Below are 26,338 nucleotides of genomic sequence, written 5' to 3' on the forward strand. Positions count from 1 at the left end.
CAAATTGAGGGATACAACTGAAATGGGCCAGAAGGAAGCTTGCAACGATGCAGAGACATGTGTAGTTTCCTCTAAGCCCAGCTTCATGGATTGTCATTTCTGATGTCAATAACTCATAGTAACAAATAGAGAGGTGAAGTCAGTCTTGTGAGAGAGGGAGATATGTTTGAATTTAAAGTGACTAACATTTCATTTCTGTCAACCAGGTAAGGTGGGGGAGGGTGAGTTTTTGTGGCAGGGGATTTTTTAAACACTGATCATACATAGGTCACCTTATCATATTTCTTCCAGTTTGTGAGTAAGAAACAGTGCTGCCAATGGCAGTGTAATATTGATTCAGTACTTTGAACTAGTATCAGAGGGGTAGCCATGAGTCTTAAAGGTGCCACAGGACCCTCTGTTAGTCTTAAAGATGCCACAGGACCCTCTGTTACTTTGAACTAGTGCTAGTTCCAACTGGAATGGACAGGCACTTCTGAAAAGTGAAGACAGAGACAGTATTAGGAAAAGAATTCATAGTGAATCTAGGCACTGAGGTTTTTTCTCTAAGTCTTATGGCTAACTCGCTCAATTTTCTTCAGGAGCAATACAATAGCACTTTCCAGAAAACTAGCTGCAGCAGAATATTTATTAGTAGGCAGGAACATTTAGGGGCTTCAATAGGGAAATTTTTGTGAACCTTGGTATTCACCATACACTGATGTTCATAAAGATTGTTTAAGGTTACGCATTTATATAAGAAAAACAATTCAGAGTTCGGTGCAATCAGTAATTCCAGTATGAAAAAGCACCATGTCACAAAACAGTTTACAATACAAAATTCTTCAAAAATCTAACATTTAAAAAACAATATTTGTTCAACAATAATAATACAGTAAAAAATTCTTATTTCCCTTCAAACAATACTGCTCATATGTTTGGCACTGAAAAAGAAACTGTCACAAATGTATCTTTTTTAACCACACAATTCTGTTTGTGTGTGTTTGTATAACAAGGAAAAACAGTTGCTAAATTTATCATTTTGCCAGATGCATTTTAAACTGTTTTCTCATAAAAACATCCGTAAGATGCAGTGGCACAGTGTGCAAAATGGATCCATATTCCTCTCAGAAAATTTGTTAAATATCGGGATTGGCCCCTCCCAAAATCCTGGATCTGAGCATCCCCCAAACTTTAAAGGAATGTGGATCTAAACTTCATAATTGGTCCCATCTGGGTAACGGGCTGAACCTAAACCCTAGCTCAATCCAAACACCCTGACTAGGATTCAGACCCATTAGCAGTTCAGGCTCATTCGTATTTAAATGATACAGTTTTTAAGTCAGTTACCCACATCAGCATGAAAAAAGGACTACGCTAGGCTAAGCTAAGGTAGTAACCCATTAATTTTGTTTTGACGTAGCCAATAAAGTATGAGGGGAAAGTCATAGCAAAAGTGACTGATCAGTCTGTCTTGTAGGGGTAAAGGCCTGAGTGATCTAGTCATGACATCATGAGACAGCTGAGCACTCCTCACTGCTATTTCATCACCAGTGTCACATGGGGAGGGAGGCATAAGTCTATGGGGAAGACTTCCAAGTCTTGCCCTCATGCAGACCTGGCCACAGGCATGTAGCACTGGGAGCAGCACAGAATGTGTGATCAAAAAAGCTTGAAGTTGAGAGATAAATACACAAAAATAGACTTTTCAGGAAAAGTCTGTGTGAGTTTTAAACTAACCCCTACTAAAAATAAGATGCAGGTTTTGTACACGATGTAAACCAATTGCATCGTTATAATGACTGTCTGCAGCTGCACAAAGGAAAAGTGAACAGGAACATGCATTTCTTAGTTCTGTTTCTATGAACAACAACAAAAGAAGTCAGTTTAAATAGTTTGTACATCTTACAACAAAGATGCTGTTTCTAAAACACATTACCACACATTAGTACAGTCTTTAAAAAAATGCAAACTAATGCTGCTAAGACTTCCATAAAACTGCATGTCATATATACAGAAGAAAATGTCTGACATATTGGAAAGGATAGTCAATAAAAAAATAAAACATAATGCAGGTACATTAGCAGAATAAGAAAAGTTTACTCCTTTCACATTAAAAATTCCAGAAATGTCCTAAACATTTATAAAATAGCAAACAGTGATCATGCTTAGAAACACAGACTATATACACTAGTGCCTATCAAACTCCTTCTCCCTTTTAATTTAATTGGCTGTTTATCAATTTCATTTCAGAGAATTGGTTTAACCACTGACCCTGAACATTTCTAACACATACCTATGAATAATACCAAGGGCCCAAATCCTGAAGTCTTTCCACTGGCAAAGCTCTCACTGATGTCACTTTCATTGAGTTTTGTCTGTGTGAGAACTGAGTAAAGTCTCACAATGTGGCCAAATGAGTTTGCAGCAGAAACAAAAAAGGTGACCCACAATGTTCTGATGTGAATATACATAGAAGACCAATGATTTCAGACAGCTGTAATAAAACACTGCAGATTGCGCTAGTTTAATTAATATTTGCCCTTCTTTCGGAATTTAACATTTCTTCCTTGGGTTACATCGATTAGCTTACAAAGGGTTAATCCAAGGGGTATTTCAATTTTCCAACCTAAGAGATGAAGATGCAAGTGGTCGACTTGTGGAAAGCCCACTGACTTCAATGGGGGAGGAGGGTATATGTATAGTATACATACACAATTGGGCCCTAAATTTTTACCCTACATCAAGATGTAGACCTGGATGTTCATAACTGGTAATGTTATTAAACTGATCAGCCTCAAGTGTTTTTGCCAAAGTATAATACTGATCACCCCTTTAAAGTTAAAGTTAAATAGGACTGAATCTGCAGAACCATAAAAGGGAAAACTGCAAAACCCAGAGAGGCTGGCATGGGTGAATGGAGGAATTAACAAGTACTAATACAAGAAACAAGTCAAACCAATCACAAGTTCAACCCTATGCAGCAAACGTGCAGACAAAAACAAAACAAAACAAAAAGCCAACAAGAAACAACAAAAACAATCCCTAGACCAATTTAAAACTCCATTTTTACTACACACAACCCACTTCTGTTACTCAGGCAAAGCTCCCACTGAGATCAATGGAAGTTTTGCTGGAGTAAGAACTAAAAATAAAAACAGCCGGACTGGATCTAGTAAAATGGATTTCACTCTGTTTCAAAATAGCTATGAGAAAAACCACACAATAAACAGAAATGTTAATAAAGGAATTAAATAATAAAATAAAAAAGAACACAATCATCTCAAGCATTAAAATGGCCAGCATGAGACGCAAAATAGTTCATTGGCCTCTTTAGATCTTTATCAGCTTGAACCTCTGTTGTTGTTTTTTTCCCTCCAAACACTTTACAAATCAGGTTTTGGCTGCAGTGGAAATGCTAATAGTTTAATTGCAGAGGATACATGAGAAAATAAAAAAACACAATCTCCCAACAAATGATTGTGTAGGGCTCCACTAATCGTCAAACAGCGGGTATCCAAGTTGTAGAGCAAATGCAGGTTTAGCATTAAAGCAGATTTTCTCAGACAGTTTTGCTAATCATCATCATCTGCTCCTTCAGTGTTCAAGGTGGCCATCAAGTCAATCAAGTGACCGTGGCCTGGCTCTTTGGGCAGATGGGATGAGAATTCTCGTAAGTGCACAACGTTGTCTAACTCTGCCCTTTTTGAAATAACTAGTAAATCTCCATCAACTTCAACAGGTATAGAGCTAGGCCAATGCTGAGGACTCTTGAAAATGCCATCCACACTCTTCACTTCAATGTTCTTATCGGGGGAAACAGCAAAGAAAAGATCTTTAATATGTAGCATTAAGATTGTGTCCGAGTATGTGTTAGCGTTAAATCGTTATTGAAAGCTCAGAAGGGCCCAGGCACGATCAGGGCTCTCTAGTGCTAGATCCTGACACTAGAGCTATACAACGAACTGAATTTTTTTTGGTTTGGTGTCTGAACTGAAAGAAAAAAAAATTGGTCTGCGTCAAACAAGCTGTTTTGTTTTGGCTTTGAGGTTTGTTTTTTTAAAAGATTAATGAAGTTGTAGTGTCAAAACAAAAAGGCATTTTACACTGAAAAATCCAAATGTTTTGTTTTAAAAATGTCAAACGAAACACATTTAGATTTTTTTCAGAATTTTGTTTGTGTTTTTTGACTGAAACAGTTTGGCACAAATCGATGAAATGTTTCAGTCAACCCAAATCTGCATTTTTCAGTGGGAAAAGTTTCTGATGAAAATTTTTGTCTAGGTCTAGCTGACACGTAGGAAGACCCTGTCCCTACCTTGAAGAAATCAATACTCTATAAGCCATAGGGATGGCTAACAAAACTGATTAGCTTCAGTTTGCAGCAGATTAATAGAAACAAAATAATTTAACCCACAAATTGTTTCAGATGATTAGAGTTTTGTTCAGTATTTAATAATAATAAATATTGTGGTTTGGTGAGCAGCACAACAACAACACAGGCTCCCAAACCTGGGCCTGCCCAACAAAAGTCGACCCACAGAGATGCAGCAGTACCAGCACTTCCAGATGTCAAAGGCATAGGGCTAGTGCCTCTCATTCACTGATTGGGAGGGGAAGAGTTGTCAAATGGATCATGGTAATTAAGTACTGTATGTAGATGAAAATCCAAACCCAGACTTGACTCAGCCTAATATAGTCTAATACTCTGAGTGCCTGTGCTGAGGAAGCTTTTTTGAGGATTACACTGGGGTGGACAGGGGAATATCCATTTACCTCACAGTTAATGAACACAACTACAAGGTGGGCAAAACTTTACCTCAGAATATGGAACTAACCAACTGAATTGAAAAATTCTCCAATGTAAAGCTTTGTTGAGGGACACAGAATTCTCATTTTTCGTACATTGATTTTCCTGGGTCTTTCAGTCTGTACCACGCAGGGAGAAATTCACCCCTGGGCAAATGCTAGACCTTAACTGGGCCTGAAGTGGTGCAAAGGTTCTGCATGGCCTTTAGTCCAGGAGTGAATGTCACCTGTAGTGAATTCAAACCTTGATCTCTGGACAAAGACACAATTAATATATGTTCATTTTTCTGATCTTTTCATATTGTTCACTATATATGAGAGATCTCATTTGTGTTGTTCATTGTGTATTAAACATTTTAGGAGGGATTTCTTAATCCCTACTGTACAATTAAATAATGCTATGTTCTGGGGCAGGAATTTAATATGTGCATTCCCAAAGAAATGCATCAAATCTATATGGATATTATTTTACTTCATAGACTAACATAATTAAAGGTGGGCAGAGCAGGTTCTGAAAAGTTTGTGCATCTTATACCTCTGAAATGTAGCACCAACCTCAGCTCCAAAACTATCTCCACCTAAAACCATACAGATTCTTAGAAACCCAATACCACCAGCCAAAGTCACACTGAAAGGAGAGATACAGTGAGATAGTCATATGTATTATAGTTAGATACAGTCTCATAGGGTGGAAGTGGTGGAAAGACATAGATCCACCTTTCAAATGACCCGAATACATATATAATATCTCCTGCAGTGTTCTTTATTTCTAGAGTGTGAATGTATTTCATGCTGATTTGCAGGCCCTTCTTCACTTTTTTCCTTATGTTTTAAAAATGGCTGTTTACTTTAAGTGCAATATGTGTCTGAACATTTTCTGTGAAATAGGCATCATGGGGTTCTATGCCCATTGCTTCATAATAATTGTATATCAAATGTTCTCAATTTACAAGTAAAGATTTTTTTCAAGGCCAGCTTGAAAACTAAAGCTGGTCTTCAAAAGTCAAGCTGAGTTCTTTCCTTCTTGTGCATGATGATGGCGAACAAAGTTCTGCAGGCCAAATTATGCCCTCAGTGACACCTGTGAAATGCCATTATCTTCCAATTATGCCCTTAGTGACATCTGCTAACCTGGCTGGAGTTCTAATTGGAGCACCGTAAACAACTCTGTTGATGATGCACATGAAGGCACAAAATCCACCTGCCTCTCCTCCTGACGTGGATTCTGAGGCAAAAAGTATTAAAAACTTATTTATGTCACTGCAGTCAGTAGCTCTGACTCTGACTAGACACGGGGAGCAGATCTGCTGAGTTAGGTGGTGCAGTTTTTTACGTAGTAATATCTAGGGTTGGAAGGATTTGATTTAAAAAATATATATATTTCTATTGATAAGGAAAATTTACAGATAAGCAAAGTAAGAAAAATGCTGCTTGAGACCTTATTAGAGTTTGATTTAAGGATATGTACTTCGTGTATTTTTGACATGTGATGTTGACAATTTGTGTTTTTAACAGTTATAAAGCTTTAACATTTTGACTGTCAACATCTGCTGTCATTAAATAATTATTGCCTGATCACCCATATTGTCTGATTCCACACACACCCTCCCCCCACCATTTCCCACAACTGTGAAAATTTCAAGAGATAAATAGATAAACATAGAACAAATTCTTAAAAATAAGCATTGATCAGTAAAAATTATATTAAAAAATTCAAAATTCTGCCAAGCCTAGTTGAATCTCAGTGAGAGACCACACTTTGGGCCTGATTCTCCACTGCTTTGCATCTTGGGTAGCCATTTACAACTGTGCAAAGTGAATGGAGAACTATACAATTCTGATCTGGCAGCAGTGAACACCCAGTTTGCACAGGTGTAAATGACAACACAATATTCAAGGCAGGGCCCTTTGTCTTTAAAACAGCTAGTAAACAACACACAAATACACCAAAAATGTGCCAGTGCACCATGGGGAAAATATTAGAGAAGCAGAACTAATTATCTGACTCTTCTCACAAGCACCTGCTGTGATCCTGTAGCTTGTTGGAAATATACTTGGTTTTGGTGGTAGAGACAATAAGGTTCCAACCTACTGTTCTACCTTTGTCCCTTCACCCTTGAGTGTTGTTTGTCCAGTGTTTGCAAAACTTCTTTATGCTTTTATAATTATATAGTGTCCTTAACATCTATAAAAATCAATTTCCCCTTCTTTAAATATGTTAAATAAAGTATAAATGTACAGTGAAACACAGAGCAAATATAGATCCAGGATACTTAGGGTTAGAAGGGACTACAAGGGTCATCTAGTTTAACCCCCTGCAAAGATGCAGGATTTGTTGTGGCTAAATCATCCAAGACAGATGGATATCCAGCCTGCTTTTGAAAACCTCCACTGAAGCAGCTTCCACAACCTCCCGAGGTGTCTGTTCCATTGCCCTATTGTTCTTACACTTATACAAATATTACTTCCAGCAGGTCTTGCACCTGTTACCTGACACTTCATCTTGCAGCCAAAAGACCAACCCACCACAGGTGTAGTAAGAGGAGGCCCTGAGATATAAACCTTGGTATCAGAGGCCTGGTATGAGGCCTAAGGCCTGAACTAAAGTAATGGTCAAGACTTTGCTAACATAAAGCAAAGTTAAGCTGTGAGCCAGAGGCAGGCCCTGCTCACAGAAGCTGGCAAGGAAAGGGCTGATGCTGCAAAAAGAGACATACCTAAAAGGTACTGGACACCAGATATCAGAACATTCGCATACTTGTACATTCCACACACAACAAGGAACAGGCCGACCCATCCCAATGACAGGGGCAAAAGGGTAAAATGATGGATAGAGTTGTTTTGATCGAACCAACAAGTACAAGGTGAGAGGCGGCACCTTACTACATAGAGGGGTTGTACCTTGCTGCATAGAGGGGTTGCACCTCAATACGTCAGGAGTGATGTGTAACTTGTTTGTATCTGTGTATAAGAATGCATCCCTGAGTGGGTGTCTTTGTCCAGCCGAGGGGGCAGTGGAAAGTCCCGCCACTGACTGAGCGGAGTCCATTGCCGAGCGGCACTTTCTCGGAGTATGCCCTGGATTAGGCTAAGAAACCTACAGGGAACTGCAATTGTGTCAGGGTCGCAATAAACCTGGCCGAGGTGCCTTCGTACCTTACTAGACTCTGTGGTTATTGGGGGTTCTCGTCGGGTTTGCTGTGTCAGCTATCTGCAGAGCTGGGACCGCACACAGAGGGAACACACGCACGCAGCTGAGTGATATCAACACAGGAGAAAGCAGAGCACCACACCGGTAGCATCTGACAACAACAGGTACCAACTGAATCAGCAGAGTTATGTAGAAAAGGTGGTTCATAACAGTGATTCATTAGAAAAATGACCCTAGCCTCAAGCTCACACTTCCACCAGCATAGGGTGTAACTACACTCTACTCTAGTGTTAGTATACCAGGCTGCAATATGAAACATCTAGGAATTATGGCTCGCTGGTGGCCTCTGCTACTGAAGTTTCCCTTACCTTGTCTGGGCTGCTCTGCTCATGTTGCTGTGCTTTTTCCTGAGTTCACAAAATAAGCATTGGTTTAGAAAAAGGGACACATCTCAGAGCTTACAAAGTTAGCTTTGAATGTACAGGTTTACCTCATAGAGTCATAGACGTTAAAGGTCAGAAGGGATCATTGTGATCATCTAGTGGGACATCTTGCACATTGCAGGCCACAGAACTTCATCAAGTACCACATTAGCAAGTACAAATATACTGAGAAAGGTGTGGGGAACAGTTATGTTTTTAGATCATCATAGTATAATTGTCTCCAGGTGCACATCTTCTACATTTCAAGGTGCACTTATATATCTTCCATTTAAAGTAGTTATATACATAGTTTCCTGTTGTTCTAAAACAATGGTAATGTTTAGGCTATTTAAACATGAGAGAGTGTAGAGGTCAAATGCTATAACAGAAAATAATGAAGCATGAGGCAACTCAACAATGATGGTGAGAAATGTTCAAAAGTCATAAGCTTAATAGGAAGTATACTACGACTTTACCTGAAGGTCTCAGAGGACCTCCAAATCCTTTGGGTTCATGGGGTTTCAGATGTTGGAAGAGGGTTGTGCTTCATTTCCCTCAAACCCAGAGTGCCCCAAAGAGTATGCTACCTGGCTTTACAGGGGCTGTGTTTCAAGTTCCCATTTTCCGAGCTCAGTAAAGTGAATATTGAATGGCTTTACAGCTTGGCTGCTATAGTTTCTGTACACCCGTTAGTCTGCACAGATGACTGGTACTCTCCTTCAAGGGCAAGCCCCCAGCAAGGAACAAACACCACTTCTGTTCACTAGGAATTCCATGTAAATAGAGTTCTAATTTACCCTTTTACGGTTGCTACGTCTACATGCTAGACACAAAACACTAAACATTTTTGGATGCCAGATCAGTCAAGTTTACCTATCAAACATACACAAGTATTATTGAAAATGTATCTACAAAGTTACAGTAAGTGGTATCAAGCAGCCTGTACTGTCTACAGTCTGAGATGCGGATACTTTAATTCATTCCCTTAAAAATGGCTATGTTGCTGTGACATTTTGTTTTGGTCATTCTTTTTTTGAGAGATCACTGAAGGTAATAATGACAATTAGCAAGACAATAAAGAAATGATGCATACCAGTACTATGTTTGTTTTGTTAGCCAATAAACTGCAGATATTCATTTAAAAAATTCAATTATCGATCATTTTAAAAATATCTACAATTTTTACTTGCAGAGTAAGAAAGGAACAGTTAATATTTTGAAACAAAATAAATTGTGAAAGGCAGGCAGAAATAAGGAATAATCTTCATGCATTTTGTAAATGTTTATACAATAACCATATCTCCAGTTATTTATGTCCTCTGCAGCTGTGGGTTACATTCCTAGTCTTTCAGTGGAAAGAATTACAACTCCACTGGCCTGGGGTCGTATCACAGGTTGCATTTTCAAGCACATAGTTTAAAGTACTAATACACAAATTGATTCTGTCAAAAAACAGCCAAACACCAAATTGAGGAACTAGGTTCTGGGCCAAAGGATTCTCATAGTACAAAAAAAGAGATGGAAGGCAGCTGCTTAAAAAAGGCAAAATTTTAATAGTTTCAGTCACATGCAACTGCTTTCACTGTATTAAAAACAAACTAATTGTAGGAGCTAGCCACTTTGCATACTTTACTTCAACTTTAATAAATGTCAATTTTTCTAGCTTGTCTGCTTTTGATCCACAAGCCTGCAATGATACCTGGGATTGGAATTTTTCAATGTGTATTCAGATTTCTAGAAAATTTATATTCCAATTTATTTTTCTTACATAGTGGATGTGATGAAGTGACCCAAAGAAGGGCTTTGATACAGTGACACTGATTGCTTATGTTTGATGAAGGAGCAGATCCTTAGTGGGTGTAAATCAGTGTAGACCCATTCACCTTAATGCAGCAATTTACAACAACCGAGGATCTAGCCAGATTTGTCCAAATGAAAAATGACCCTCCAGGCAATAAGGAGAGAACTGACCTTTGATTCAGTATGAGGAGATCTCTGCAGATTTCTTCTAGGGCCAAGGCCTCTCTGAGGTCTATTTCTGACAAACACAGAAAATTATCTTGAAGAGCACAAGTGCTTTAAAGGTTCTGTTTTGTGTATAGTATTTCCAGTGGGGTGTGGATAAGACAGGGATGGGAAATAGGCAAAAACCATTTCAGCCAACCAGAAAATTTCACTGTAGTATTTCCAGTGACTGTGCTAAAAGCTAAAAAAGTTATGTATTGAACCTGCACTTGTGTGTGCCTCCGTCTGTCTGTCTCTCACACACAACTCTGTTTGGTCTTTTAGCTCATTTAGCAGGAGAATTACATCAATGGCATTTCTGTAACCACTTTAAATTGAAATCGATTCTGGATAAGCCCTTTAGGTCATCCGAGACAAAGAAATGGGCCTGATGACCTTTTATTCAGGATTGCTTTGCCACTTATAGTAAATTTGAAAGATCTTATTAACTATGTTATCTATAATTAATTTTCACTGTGCTCAATATGTTAAGCATGACAGAGCAAAATGGTATTGAGAATTAAGTCAAGGATCTTTTTCCTTCCTAAATTACTGTATATATGTTCTCCTAGCTAGTGATCAGTAAAAACTTGTTAATATATTCTACTGCTTTTTCCTGATAGCTAATCAGCATTTAACTAGTTTGCAGCAGCAGATCTAACCTATTTTACTCAGTTTATTTTAAATTAAGGCTAGTTGAGGTTTAGCATCTACAAGGTCACTTAATAGAATATCAACCTCGCCCCTCATACAATGATTATACTATAGCAGTCTCACAAGTTCCTGATATTGGGCAGTGAGTGCAGCGATATATCACCTACCATATCACAAAGCAGACTCAACAAATGACAGGTTATCTCAAACTCGGTCAGCATAGTACCTCCCATTGCTAAGCTTTTTTGCCAAAGCAGTGCTTGCAAATTCCTCAAGAGATCCCAAACGTACACACGGCTTGGAATATAGTGACCCTGACCAAATGAAAGAATTTTGCAGCAGCAAGTTTCAGAAATCCTTTTGCATCCAAGTGAAAAGATAAACATTCAACAGTTTTCTCTTACATCTAATTTTTTTAAAACATTTATATATATATATAAATATATTATTAAGCGTACCATGTCCTTGTTTCAGTACAGATCTTTCAACCCCACTAAAGTAAATGAAGTATGAATTCTACAATTCTAGCTTTAAAACAGTTTGTGATAGTAGCTCTCCAACCTTTAGAAGCAGACACAGGAACCGAATTAGCTATGTGCAGAGAGAGAGAGAGAGAGAGAAAAAAGTCCAGTCTAGACAAGAACATTCATAACAGTGGACATGTCTCAGTGTCAGCTGCTTAAGGTTGCACAATGTTATTTCTTAGCTCAACTCCCAGTCTCCTGCAGTAGAAACTGCTTTATTACTAATCTGAAACTCTTTCATTCAACACACATCTCCCTTAAATTTGTATTCAATACTCAGTTTGTAATATACACAACTACACTTACTAATTCCAAATGGCAACAGGTAACATCCACCTGTTTTTTTGTTTTTTGTATTAATCAGGATTATAAATTGTGTTTGATTTCCAGATAAAACCATGTTAATTCAACCAGCACAATCCTGTTAAAAAAACAGCTGATCATTTCCCCCCCCTTCTCAATGCACCTTAAAAACTTTCACAGTATAGAAACAACGTGGCATTGTAGGGAGATTGAAGTAGGCTAGAACTTGCTAATTTATTGTATTAACACTTCTTACTCATCCTGTCTTGTAGTTTCACTTGTGCCTGCTGGATAAAAAAAAGACTGTACAAATCAAATACTGCACCTGTTGTAACACTTTGCACTTCAACCACTATTGTGCTTCAGATCCTGTGGGTGAATTTTCAGCTATTAAAACAGCATTCTAAAATCTGGCAATAATGTGTTGCTGAAGGTTTCTTCCTTCTTGTTGTTAACTTTTGAGAGCAGACAAATTGAACAAAATAAAATCTTCTAAACAAGTTAACACCACAATGTCCATTTAAAACAGTATTCTGTCTGTGTTCTGGACAAACTATTAAGAGCATTCAGCATTCTTATAATTAATCCACAACAAAAGAAGCTAAAAGATGCCACAAAAGAAGGCATAATTGGTCATACAGAGGCAACACCACCATGAATGTTGTTTGGCAAAAAAAACAAAACAAAAAGCAGATACATAATTCATCCAAAGAACTGTTTTAGAATTGCCCTGCACTGCTAGGATCACACTGAAGGAGACGGACTATGGATGGATCACTCTTGGCTCCTCGGATGAACTCTTCCAGAGAGAGTTTGCCTAATAAAAAAAATCATAAATGTTTGTTTAGCATTATAAAATGCACTAATTAATCACAGCACATATGCAATGCTTTAACACTATGGATACATACAGAAATTTACAAATTGTCACTACAAGGAAAGCATGGGAAAATGGTTAGGCCTTGCAGCCTGCCTGAAAGTAGCAAAATCTGGGCTCTGGTGAATCAGTATTGTGGGGAGAGACTTTCAGATGTGAAGAACCCTCTCTGAGGGCAGGTCTACACTAAGGGGTTAAGTCAACTTACGTTACGCAACTCCAGCTATGTGAATAATGTAGCTGGAGTCAATGTAGCTTAGGTCGACTCACTGCAGTGTCGACACCGCGCTGGGTTGATGGGAGAAACTCTCCCATCGACTTACCTTAGGCTTCTAGTTCCAGTGGTGTACCAGAGTCAACAGGAGAGTGATCTGCGGTCAATTTAGTGGGTCTTCACTAGACCCTCTAAATCAACTTACAGTGGATCGATTGCCGCAGCGTCGATCCATGGTAACTGTAGACATGCTCTGAGAATGCTCCCTCCATTTAAATGTGAGGGCTGGTGGCACAAGTGCTTTGGTTCTTTGCAATAGACCCAGAATCACAGGAGGAGACAGGCAGGCTCTAAAAGCTATGGACTTGCTCTGAGTACACACAAGTACCTTTTCCAAATGTATGTCTGAATTAAGGACCCATATCCATCTATTCACCTGGGGTTTCTTTAGGGCGCCCATTACAGTTGTATCTAGATGCTGATTTGTAACTGCAGGTTTTATCACTACAGGGCAACCTCTATCTGAGAAGCTTGTGTGCAATAGACTAGATAGAAAAACTTCCATTGGAATGGAGAATTGGTCTGAGTTCAACAAGATGAAATTCGGTAAAGACAAATACAAAGGGCTTCACTTAGGAAGGAAAAAATCAAATGCACACCTACAAAATGGGGAATAACTGGCTAGGTGATAGTACTGCTGAAAAGGATCTGGGGGTTATAGTGGATCACAAATTGAATATGAAATAATGTGACACAATTGCTAATAAGGCTGATATTCTGGAGGTGTATTAACAGGAGTGTCATATATAAGACACATAATTGTCCTGCTCTTCTCAGCACTGCTGAGGCCTCAGCTGGAGTACTGTGTCCAATTCTGGGTGCCACTCTTTGGGAAAGTTGTGGATAAATTGGAGAGAGTCCAGAGGAGAGCAACAAAAATGGTAAAAGGTTTAGAAAACTTTACTTATGAGGAAAGGTTAAGAAAACTGGGCATGGTTAATCTTGAGAAAAGGACACTTGAGGGGGGACCTGATAAGTCTTCAAATACATTAAGGGCTGTTATAAAGAGGACGGTGATCAATTGTTCTCCATGTGTCCCCTCAAGGTAGGAGAAGTAGTAATGGGCTTGATCTGCAGCAAGGGAGATTTAGGTTAGATATTAGGAAAAACTTTTAAACTATAAAGATAGTTAAGCTCTGGAATAGGCTTCCAAGAGAGGTTGTGGAATGCCCATCATTGGAGGTTTTTAAGAACAGGTTGGAGAAACACCTGTCAAGGATGGTCTGGGTTTACTTTATCCAGCACAGGGGACTGGGCTTGATAACTTCTTGACATCCCATCGAGCCCCACATTTCTACGATTCTATGACTTTCTGGCAAAAATAAAAAAAATAAAAAAATCTATTTCTGCAAAATCAAAATTTTCTATGGGAAAAAAATCTTGATTTTGCTGAAATTTTGACTTTCCATTGGGAAAAATTGAAATAAAATATTTCAGATTGGGTCGAGTTGACCAGAATCAGATATTTCATTTTGTTGAACTGACCCAAAATGTTTTGTTTTGTTCAATAAAACATTGAACTGCATTTCCCTCTCAGCACATTACCTTATGGGATTTGCAGTTTGGTCCCCCTTTCTCTCCTACTGCATGAGCTCCCTGGAGAAATACTTCTCCCATAATACAATGTGGATTTGTCTCTCACCTGAACTCCCACGAGGTAATATGCCACAACGGGAAATGCAATTTACTGTTGAACTGACTTCAAACAAAGCATTTCAATTTGGGAGTGTCAAAAAGTTTCATTTGGACTGAAAATGTCAAAAAGAAACATTTCTACATTTCCAAATCAAAACACTTCAGTATTTTTGTTCCCCCCCCCAAACATTTTTTTTCTTCAAAATTTCAATTTCTTGTCCTGATTTGGGATGAAAACAAATGTTGAGATGTTGGAATTCCCTGTGGGACAGACATTCTGAATTTTGCTCAGCTCTAATTTGCATCTTCTCCAAAGGCCATTGCCAACGCTGCTCTGCAAACCAGATGGGCCTCTACTCTAGCATGGCAGTGTATGAATAACTCCCATTGCAGCCACAGAGTATTACTTGTATCCTACCACCAGAGGGCAGGGACCCAGCACAGCACTTGCTGAATGACTTGCCATATACCTTTGACATTCTGGTTCTACGTTGCTGAGTTTTCCCCCTGTCTTTTCGAGAAAAGCCACAAATCCTGCAAAGGTTTAGGCATGTGCTTAATAGAAGACCATGGGATTACTCATGGTGCACATAGATAAGCACATATCTAAGTCTTTGCTGGACTGGGCCTGTCGCATGTAAGCTGTTTGGGGCAGGCACTGTCTACTGATATACGTTTGCACAGTGCCTAGCACAATGGGTCTCCGATCCCGACTGCTGCGTTTAAGTGTGACCACAGTACTAATAAATCATAATAAGTAATGAACACCAAATTTGTCTGCTCAACAGGGAGTACAGTAGAAACTCAGAGTTACGAGCTGACTGGTCAACCACACACCTCATTTGGAACCGGAAGTACACAATCAGGCAGCAGCAGAGACCAAAAAAACCCAAACCCCCTCACCAAATACAGTACAGTATTGTGCTAAATGCAAACTACTAAAAAAATAAAGGGAAAGTTTAAAAAAGAAAGAGATTTGTCAAGGGAACGGAAACTGTTTCTGTGACTTTCATTTAAATTCAAATGGTTAAAAGCAGCATTTTCCTTCTGCATAGTAGTTTCAAAGCTGTATTAAATCAATGTTCAGTTGTAAACTTTTTGGGGAAAAAACACCAGAATGTTTTTGTTCAGAGTTATGAACAACCTCCATTCCTGAGGTGTTTGCAACTCTGAGGTTCTACTATACTGCCATTTTCCCCAAAACAATGAGATTCCTAACATGCTTGATCAAAGCTCCTAATTCAACACACTCTTCCAGAGCCAGCTATCCTGCTAGACAGGGAATTTTAAAGGAGACTAAAGGGAGACAGTGGCTTAGTTCCCACCAAACTTCCTTAGGCTCCTTTGAATACCCCAGCCCTAGTCTGTCTATTAGAGTGGCAAGGCGCAGTGGTCTAAGGAGCCAGGCACACCTGGGTTCTAAACCCATGTCTCACACTGAAAGTCTCCACAATGATGAGCACCTGTACAAAAGCCTACAATAGATAGTCTCCCATCTGAAAAATAGTGATAATATTTACTTTAAATTAACCTATTAACTTTACAAGGTTTTGTGGGGAGCCATAGTCAATGTCTGTAAAGTGCTGTGAAGATGACAAAAGCTATATTGTCTAAGCCCGATGTACTTTTTTAAAAAAGAACCACTTAAACTTAGCTGTTTAAGATCTAACACAAAGATTAAAAAAAACCCCAACAACTTCAAATCCAACCGCGGTCCAAATGTACACCACACCTCTCGCCATGAAATGTTGTGTACATGACTTCCCTTTTGCAAACACTTCTGATTTTTCGTTTAATTAATTTGCAGAACATAGGTTTCTAAGCAACAATTCTGCAGCATCAAGTCCCCTTTAAAAAGTCTGACCAATTTTAGAAATATTTCACTTCAGTTTAGTGAGGTTACATTTCCATAGCTATGGTATTCTATTAATTTCCTTTCTTTAAAACAAAACTAAACCCTGAAATTCTGAAATTTGAAACATAAGATAAGGCCATCAGTTTTCACACAGCCTCTTGATTAGCTGTATAATTAGCGGAGATAAATTAAATCTTTTCTTTCCCTCCTTGCAAGATGGATGTTGCAGGACTGCCTGAAAGCTGTAGATGTCTGCTAAGCAAGACTGTACAGAAGAAAGTAAACATTAGTATTATATTTACAATAAGGCAATGACATGAGTTAAATAGAAAAGACTCTAGAAGAGACACTTTTCCAATAAGTAATGGCTTTTCATTCTTTATTGCTTTATAATGATTTTTTTTACTCAGCTGCTAACAACAATGTAGAGGGTTATTTTAGCACAAAGGGACTGCGTATACTGATGTGAGAGAGATCCCCAAGAGATTTCATACCTTGGAGTCTTCACTTTCCTTCGCCTTGTACAATTATTTACACCAATGCAGAGTGCGTGTTCTGCTGTGCTGGTTCTCCAGCATAACGTAGATGGTTTGAAGGCTGTTTCTACATTACTGTAGCTGCCAATGGCCCAACAAGGCAGCCATAGCTGCTAGATACCAGAGACACATGGGGTGTCCCAGACACGCCCCTTTTCTTCTGGCCATGACTTCTCAGCTGACAACAGGTAGGGGTGGTGGTATAGGAGTATCAATACTAGCTCTATGAAACTGTAGGATCCCTCTGTGCTGGGGCAGTCTTCCTCTAGATGGTTATGCCCCAAATCTGCCAGGAGTGCAATGTAAAGCAACCACATCATACCCCGAGATCAGGGTTGTTTATGGCTAGATTCACAAAGAGACAATAACGGCCTCTTTATGCACCTAAATCCAACATTTAGGCGTCACTGACATTCTCAAAACCACAGCTCAGATGCTGCCTAACCCTGCAGGCACCTAGGTTTTGCCTGGCAGGCACACACAAAGCTGCCCAAGTCCTGACACTGCCTCACAGCGCATACCAAAGCTCCAGCAGGATTCTCAAACTAGGTGTCTCCCCCACCTATTTTGCTTGTAGGACCTGATCCTGTTCTTACAGCATGCCTATCGGCTTGAGCCTTGGGTGAAAGATAGCTCGGGGTGAGCAGACAGGGAACTTTTCATGTGTCCAGAACACCTAATAGCCCAGAGCCAGGGGCGGCTCCAGGCACCAGCGCAGCAAGCACGGGCGGCAGTCAGGCAGCCTTCGGCGGCATGCCTGCGGGAGGTCCGCCGGTCCCACGGCTTCGGCGGCAGGTGCGCCGAAGCCGTGGTACTGGCAGATCACCCGCACAAACACCGCCAAATCTGCGTGACCAGCGGACCGCCTGCAGGCGTGCCGCCGAAGGCCACCTGACTGCCGTGCTCGGGGCGGCAAAAAACATATAGCCACCCCTGCCCAGAGCACTCACCTGGGATGTGGGAAACCCTCTGCCCGACTTGAACTCAGAGCACCCACATTCCAGGAGAGGGCTTGAAAGGAGCAGGCTCTTGGTACTCAGGGGCAGGGCCATCCCTAGCTATTTTGGGGCCCTACGCAGTCCTCCGTTGGGGTGGGGCCCAGGCCTCCGTGGGGGGGGGCAGGGCTGGCTTGGGGGACGGGGGAACCACCCCCCAGCATTCACCGGCGGTGCAGCTGGGGCCAGGTTGCAAAGAGTCTGAGTCTCCCACATCCTAGGTGCATGCCCTGACTAAGGGCTATAACTGGGTGGGTTTCTTTCTCTCTGAGTGTTTTCACAAGAAAGGGCTGACCTGGTTTAGGCATCTAACTCCAGGAGTGGTTTTTACGGCGGCGAATCCCGAGCAGAGATAGGCATCTTCCTCCAGCTCATCAGTCTGGTGCCTAGAGGGCCCGATCTTCGCCCAAAGCCCCGCCCCTTTCTTCTGCATTTCACTCCTGGATAGTTTAGGCAGCGCCCTGCTCAGCTTGCTGGCTTCAAAAGATCCCTCTCTTCTGTGCCTACCTTTCCCCATGTGCTATATGGGAGCCTGGGCACCTAACCTGGGGCTGAGGTTTCCACTAGGCAGCCTAGAAGTTAGGAGTTACAACGTCGAAGTCCCTTGGTGATCTAGCCTTTCATGTTTTCATCTTCAAGGCATTTTATAAACATTAACTAATAAACCCTCCCCAAACCTTCTGTGAGTTAGGTAAATGGAGAAACTGCAGCAGACAGGTTAAAGAGCCAAGTTCTGCTTTCAATTGTAGGCACTGGTAGAATCCAGAGCCTCTTTGCACTGAAGTCAGCAGAGCTAGAGCATAATCAAGTCCTAAGTGATTTCCCCAAGGCCACAGAGGAGTCACTACTTTAAATTCTAGCCCATGAAAGCTTATGCCCAAATAAATTTGTTAGCTGGTGCCACAAGGACTCCTCGTTGTTTTTGCTGATACAGACTAACATGGCTACTACCCTGAAACTACTGACTGACTTGACATCAGAGTGATCTCTCTCTACTTCCTCAATCAGTCTAGCTCTTTGATGGAAAGCCAGCTGTCAGTAACTGCAGAGTAGAGAGTGTTAAAGGGAAATGCCTAAGATTCCTACCATCTCGATTGGTGTCCATCTGACGGAAGATTTTCTCTGTCCTTTTCTCTGGTGTTGACTCATCTTCTGGCATCTTCATTACCGAAGAAACCATCTTATAGATTGCCTAAGTAAGGTGATAGAAGCAAAGTGTTGATAATAGATATCTGATCTGACTAGAATGGGGCAATTATTAGATGCTGAAAACAACAAACATAGCATCACATAAACCTCAGCCTGGATTCTCACCACAGATTCCTAGTGAGAGTGACAATGCACAGATCTATACATACATTTGCTCTTTTACACTGGAGACTTTCTGATAAATAACCTTGTTTCCTTATCGAGTTGCTGTTAATATAATTCTGGCTTTGGACTGAGGTTGTATTTTTCCCTATTACAATATGCTTCAGAACAATTTATCATACTTACAGCACATTACTACAAATCATCAAAATGCATTAGATCAATAAACTAATGAATGGATGGTTCCAAATATAACATGATGCACACCGTGTCACTCAGGCAACTCTTTAATCTTTTTGCACATCCCTTCCCCAACCTCCCACTCCATTCCCATTCCCCATTATTTACTTTGCCCCAATTCTGCTTTCTTTCCTCACTCTTTTGTCGGTTATTTTGTCAGTTTATACTGTTACTTTTCCAAGGGAGGGGGACCCATCTTATTGCATGCCTGTGAAGTGCCTAGCATATTACAAAATACGATATTTTACCGCACCAAGTTTTATATGTGCATAAACTGACAGATACAACAACCTCATCTGGGTCATTCCACAGAGAAGAGAAATCCTGGTGCCACACCAAAATTGTACTGTATCCAACATATTTTATGTATTTACTCTTCTATTTGTGATATATTATGTTCCTCTGCTATTCCTCCTATTAAGAGACAGAGATTAGAGAATTTTAATCTTATGACAAAAAGAGCCATATTTTCTAAATTGGCTCCCTGAATTGTGCCTGCAAAATGTGGACACACTGAGTGTGCATGCAAACCCTGTATTTGCACATGCAAACTGGTATTTTTGCGTGCAAAACAGGTAATTGTGCACCTAAGTCCCTATTTGCACATGCACAAATACATGTTTTCCAGATACCACAGGTGCACATGCAAAATTTGTAGCAGCCATTTTATAAATTGGCCCAAGACATCAACACTTTGGTTATTTCCTCTCCCCCTCTGATTGTTTTTCATCCTGGGTGTAGGCCCAAGATCTCTTAATTTAATTCCACTTTCTAGCTTGCCATCTGCCCCTTCATGAAGGCCCTTTGCACTGGAGGTTTTAACCATCAAGTCAAAGGAGACTCAAGGGAACTGCTTCTGGAGCACAGCAACACAGCTTCATCACCCGGAGGATACCGTTAAGCAATGCAAGACACTTCCGTCTCTGAATGATGAACGTCTTGCTTTCCCAGCATTCACAACTACTTCCCTTTTGTCGACAAAACCTGCTCACCTTTCGGAGCTCATAATTTCTAAATAACAAAGAATTACACCTTGAGAAAGACATTTGCCTGTTTAATTAAATATTCATCTGTTTGATGAATGCAATCAAACATCTGTCCCCTAGATTATGTCACTAACATTATGGCAACAGATTGCGCTGGGGGACCTCTAATACTTGACTCAAGTTCTAAAAATAATTGTAGGTTCAGAAAAGGATGTTTCGATATTAATTGACAACTGAATAGGGAAAGTGATGAGCACCTGATTCATTCATTATTGCTTTGAGCAGGGGGTTAGACTAGATGACCTCCTGAGGTCCCTTCCAACCCTGATATTCTAGGATTATCATCATGATGTATAATGAAAGTGCCCAACGGCACCAATGAGGATTGGAGTCTCACACTGCAGGATAATGTCTAAACACAGAAGAAGACACAGTGCCTATCCCAGAGAGGTTACAGTGTAACAGACACAAGAACAGAGAATGGGGGGATCACACACAAGCAAATGAACATGGTGATGGCAGGAATGGGGAGTGAAGAGGAAAAGGAAAGAAGGTGAAGAAGGACACTCAGCGCTTACACCTGCCTAGTTCTGGTTTGCAGAGATCACAGCAGCACTGATCCTTAGAAATCTGTCATTCGTTAAATAGCTAAACTTTTATTTAGAGGGGAGGTTAGTCCACCCCAGCATGTTAGAGCGCCATATAGCATAAAGAGAAAGCGTGGGGCAAAATTACATTAGCTGGGCTTGTAGTCACGGTTACACTTCAAGTAACCATAGTAAGAAAATGCAGATTTTTAGAACAAAATTGTTTAATGATGTCCTCATCCTACAGAGTCCCTTTAACATAAGAGTGTTAAAAGAATAATATATGAGATGTTCTAGGAGAGCCCGAGCATGATGGGAATAATAAAATGCTCCTTTTGTGCTGAAAATGATGTCTCTGATCAAAGCTTTATGGCCTTACTCAGTTGTTCAGTGAGAAGTTTCCCTATGTAATGGCCAAGTGAAAACTGATTCCGAAACTCAGGATTTGCCCCTGTATTAACTGAGTGTAACTATACAGTGTTTTTAAATGAGAAAGCTCTCAAAGGAAGCAGGTTTATGTAATAACGTGAAAATGTTTGGATAGTCCCTAATCTGGGACCAAATGCTGCTCAAACCTCTACATGGGCATGCAAGGGTGCAGGAGCCTTGTCCACTCCCTGTGCCTCCGGCATGGGACAGAGCATAACGGGAGTCCTTGGGCTCTTGGAACCATCACTGGTACTAATCACTGCTGATTGCTGACTATACACAACCTCCGTCTGTGCAGACTGTCCCTCACAGGCGCACAGCACTGGTTAGGGCAGCTAAAGTTGGCATAACTCTGGAGTAAAGAAAATCATGATGGGGACCAAACTGAGTCCTGAGAGAAGCAGGCGCAGCTCTCTCGGAGGCCAAGGGGACATAGGCCAGGTATATATTTTATGACTTCATACATTTTAAAAGCCAGAAGGGACCATCATGATCATCTAGTCTGACCTCCTACATAACACAGCCCATAGACCTTCACCCAGTAATCCCTGCATCAGGCATGTGGGGGTGGTTTGTGTGGGAGGGGAGAGCCAGGCTGGGGGGAGGGGAAAGTACACCAGTTTTATCTTACTCTGCTGTTGGCTGGTTTTCCTGCTGAACTCTCTCTCCCTCAGCTTTCCACATTTGCTGAGTGACAAATGGGTGCAAATTCCACTGCTTTGCCACTTACCCACCTGTTTATAACCAATTGACACCCAGCATGTAACTGGCGCCATCCTTTATTCCACTGCTGAATTTGGCACAGCGACTTCCATGGGGGCTGCACCTGCTCCCTGCATTTGACAAAGTGTCTGAGAGCCAGTGATGGGGGTAGAGATGACAGCATGAGTTTCTAGGGAATGTTTTTAACTGTACTAGAATCAAACAGAACGCTATTCTTTCTATTTGACTTTCGTGCAGTTTTAGTACAGGGCATCTAGTGAAGGGAACAAGGGCCTGATCCCCCACACACTGAAGTCCCATTGGGAGTTTTGCTACTGCCTTTAAAGGAAGCCACCTCAAGCCCAGTTTCTCCCAGGCTTACAGATCAGTTAGCTCACTAAGGGCTTGTCTTCACTACCAGCTAAATCGGTGCTGCTGCAATTGATGCAGTGGTGTCGATTTAGTGGGTCTGGTGCAGACACAATAAGTCAATGACAGAGTGCTCTCCCGTCAACTTCAATACTCCCCCTCCCCGAGAGGTGGAAGCTATGTCGACGGGAGACGCTCTCCTGTCGACATAGTGCAGTGTAGACACCGCTGTAAGTTGATCTAAGCTACGTCAACTTAAGTTACATAACTTAACTAGTGTCACTTATCAATTTACCTCATTAGTATAGAACAGGCTTAAGAGGGATGGCCAAAGCCACTTCTGTTTTTTTTTTGTGACAGCTGAAAGTGCTACACTTGTCCGTGGGATAGGTATTGGGAAGATGCCCTAGCAGCTCCACAGAATTAGGTTGTGTTGAAGTTTTACACTTATGGCAAAGTTTAAATCTCTTCACTTAAACCCTTAATTTTACTCAGGTCCTCACCAAACATGTACTATTTCAGCAAGGGGGCAGACTCGAACTCTTTAGCTGGATTTCAGCTGTAGCTTGAATGGAGTTGTTGGTACTGTGGGCGGATGTATGCTGGAAGTGAAAAGGAGTCTGTTATGCAGGTGAGGAGTCTGAGAGGGCATATGGCATTGTAACATTTGGGTGGTAAAGCACTGTGACCCCGGTGGGAAACTGGGATGGAAGGAATCTTTCCACAAAGCTTTGTGGATGCTCTATGCCTGCTCCTGCACCCAAGAGGCTACAGTAGCCCATAAATTTGCTGTGATCCTCCTCTAGTGTGAGCAATAGTTACTCCAGCCATCAGCCCCTCCCCCCAACCCAGCCACAACATGCTGCCAACCTGCCATGCAGGGCCCCAGATGGGGTCTTCCAGATCATGCCACCACCTTGGGGGAAATTCAATCCAAAATTCCTTTGGGCATGTCAGTGACTGACAAAAGTCATGACACTCAAAATTAAGCATCAAACTCCATCCTTACAGCAAAAATGAAATGCTGCAGCTTAATATGAGAGAGCTAAAGGACTGGAGTTCTCACTCCCAACACGTATAGATTAAAACACAGCATTTTCCAAATATACTTTAGAAATAATTGTCTGGTTTAATAACTCCATAGCTGTGGCTAGTTCCAGAGTCTCTCACAACAGGACTTAATTGAGGCGCATGGAGGCTCTTTGTACAGGGGTGAATTTCACCCTGTGAGAGTCACTTGCTATGTGTTGCATGCAGCATGTTATAAATAGGGTTCAACATGAGAAAAGAGCTTTGCCAGCCAACCCATCAGGCTGAAGGGAATATGGAGTTCTACAGGTTGACTTGCACTGTCAGTGGTGTTCACCCCTTGGTGGATGGCCTGCACAAAAGCTCCTCAAGGCATGGGAGCCCCACAGCGCCCCTAGGACAGGGCTGAATGGGAGCAACATGGGATTTCTGTGTCTAGTGGGAACCAAGATCGTGGTCTCCACGGTGGCTCTGAATAGGCGGAAACATATGGGAGCACTGGAGCACAGGCTTGGGGCAGGGCCATGAGATCCAGCAGCCAGGAACCTCCTCATAGGGGTGGTGGAAGCGGCTTCTATTGCAGCACCTAGGCTAGAGTAGCTGCTGAGCAGGGGCTGCAGTAGTGATTTTATTTCCTCTCCAATCCTGCACAGCTCCCCACAGAGCCTGCTAAGTTAGGTATTTGCAGGGCTGGGGAAAGGAAAATGTCACCTCAAGACAACTGGCAATTGGCTGGAGATGTTATTTCCAAAAGACTTAGGAATTTATCACATCCAGACATAGGCACCGACTCCATGGGTGCTCTGGGGCTGGAGCACCCACAGGAAAAAAATAGTGGGTGCTCAGCACCCACCAGTCACCCGCCAAGCAGCTGTTTGGTGGGCCGCACTGATCAGCTCCTTCCCCTCCCCCCCAGCACCTCCCACCTGCTGCTGATCAGCTGCTTGGCAGAGAAGCGGGGGGCAGGAAGAGGCGAGGTGGAGCCTTGGGGGAAGGGGCAGAGTGGGAGCAGGGCTTCAAGGCCCCGCAGGGGTGCAGCACCCCCCAGGAAAGCTGAAAGTCAATGCCTGTGCAACCAGACACACACTGTAACTAAAATTATACCCTCTTCTTTCCCTGTGCACAGATCTGCCCAGTGTCTCTTCAGTCTCAGCTCTGCTGCTGCTGCTATTGGTAAATGCCTTCTTACAGAGCGTGCGCAAGAGCAGGCACGTGAGCTTCCCTTCTCCCCACCCAAGTACTGCACTGTGACCGGACTGATGTCATACAATAATAATATCTAGCACTTTTCATCAGTATAGCACATCACATTCCAGGCTATGCTGCTATTTACGCCCACACTAGCTCGATGAGCGCTCGTGCGAGTATGTGTACATGGACAGGGGGTCACACCCCTACCTCGTAGTGCACACGTTGCTTAATAGCCAGGTGTTGCAGCACCTAAGTCCCTCTGTGGATCTGTGCCCAAGGGCTCTAAAGCACACAAAGTCAGCAGACTGACAAAAAGAGAAACGAAATGTTTTTCATCTCCTTGATTTCACTTAAAGGAATCCCTGGGGCTCCTGGTAAGAACAGTGGAGGAGGGAGGGGGGATTTCCAATTAAATGATTTTCACATTGACGGTGTCCTTTTATGCATTAGCTTGATGCATTGTCCTATGCAGAAAATCAGCCTAGAATATAATAAATCCTACTGTATCAATATGCAAATCTATCATAGATCAGAGGCTTGTAATAGGTTCCTGAGGGATATATCAACGATGCAAGCATAGCTCTTTTTTTTCCTTCCCACAAAGAGAAGGATCCTGATGACTTATGTCCGAGTGGAACACATTTGATACAGTATCCTCTATTCCCACAATTAAAAAACAACCAAACAGCCCCCCCGCACACACAACTTTGTTGAATTACAGCTCAGATTGTTAAAGTACATTTCTTATCAACTCAACCACTAAAAATTAATCTCCAGTAAGACAACAAAACATCCACATCAATCTCAGTTTCACATGCCCTTGCCACTCAAACACACTCACGGAGCCCTCCCCATCAAGCCCCAGCCCTCTGAAATATACAGATGAGAAGTGCTATAGAAATTTTATTAACAACGATGAGGTATGAAGCAAACTAGGGAAATGTGATTTAGATTAAATTACTATTAGGTGGGTGCACAGCTGTAGAAAGACCACACTCAGAGAGTAGTTATCAATGGTTTGCTTTCAAACTGGGAGGATGTATCTAGTGGGGTCCTGCAACGGGCTGTTCTAGGTCCGGTATTCTTAAACATTTTCATTAATGACTGGGATAATGGAGTGGAGAGCATACTGATAACATTTGCAGATGATAAATCTGGGAGGGGTTGCAAGCACTTTGGGGGACAGGATTAGAATTCAAAAGGAATTTGACAAATTGGAGAATTGGTCTGAAATCAACAAAATGAAATTTAGTAAAGACAAGTGCAAAGTACTTCACTTTGGAAAGAAAAATCAAATGTACAACTACAAAATGGGGAATCACTGGCTAGGCAGCAGTACTGCTGAAAAGGATCTGGGGGTTATGGTGGACTGGAAAATTAAATATGAGCCAAAACTGTGATGCAGTTGCAAAAAAGGCTAATATCACTGTGGGGTGCATTAACAGGAGTGTCGTATGTAAGACATGGGAGATAAAT

General features: G+C 41.4%; 1 protein-coding gene across 1 annotated transcript in view; it reads right to left on the reverse strand.

Moving 5' to 3' along the window:
* Positions 1 to 12,522: 12,522 nt before the first annotated feature.
* NCALD (neurocalcin delta) overlaps positions 12,523 to 26,338 on the reverse strand; it is a 71,206-nt gene continuing 57,390 nt past the window's right edge. Inside the window, exons 3-4 of the mRNA XM_024208942.2 lie at positions 19,105 to 19,210; positions 12,523 to 12,663 (exon numbers count right to left, since the gene is read on the reverse strand). Of these exons, the coding sequence (XP_024064710.1) occupies positions 12,566 to 12,663; positions 19,105 to 19,210 (204 nt within the window). The 3' untranslated portion in view covers positions 12,523 to 12,565. The remainder of the gene's footprint in view (positions 12,664 to 19,104; positions 19,211 to 26,338) is intronic.

The sequence above is a fragment of the Terrapene carolina genome, unplaced genomic scaffold, assembly GCF_002925995.2.
Source record: "Terrapene carolina triunguis isolate 2854851 unplaced genomic scaffold, T_m_triunguis-2.0 Scaffold58, whole genome shotgun sequence".
Taxonomy (NCBI): Eukaryota; Metazoa; Chordata; order Testudines; family Emydidae; genus Terrapene; species Terrapene triunguis.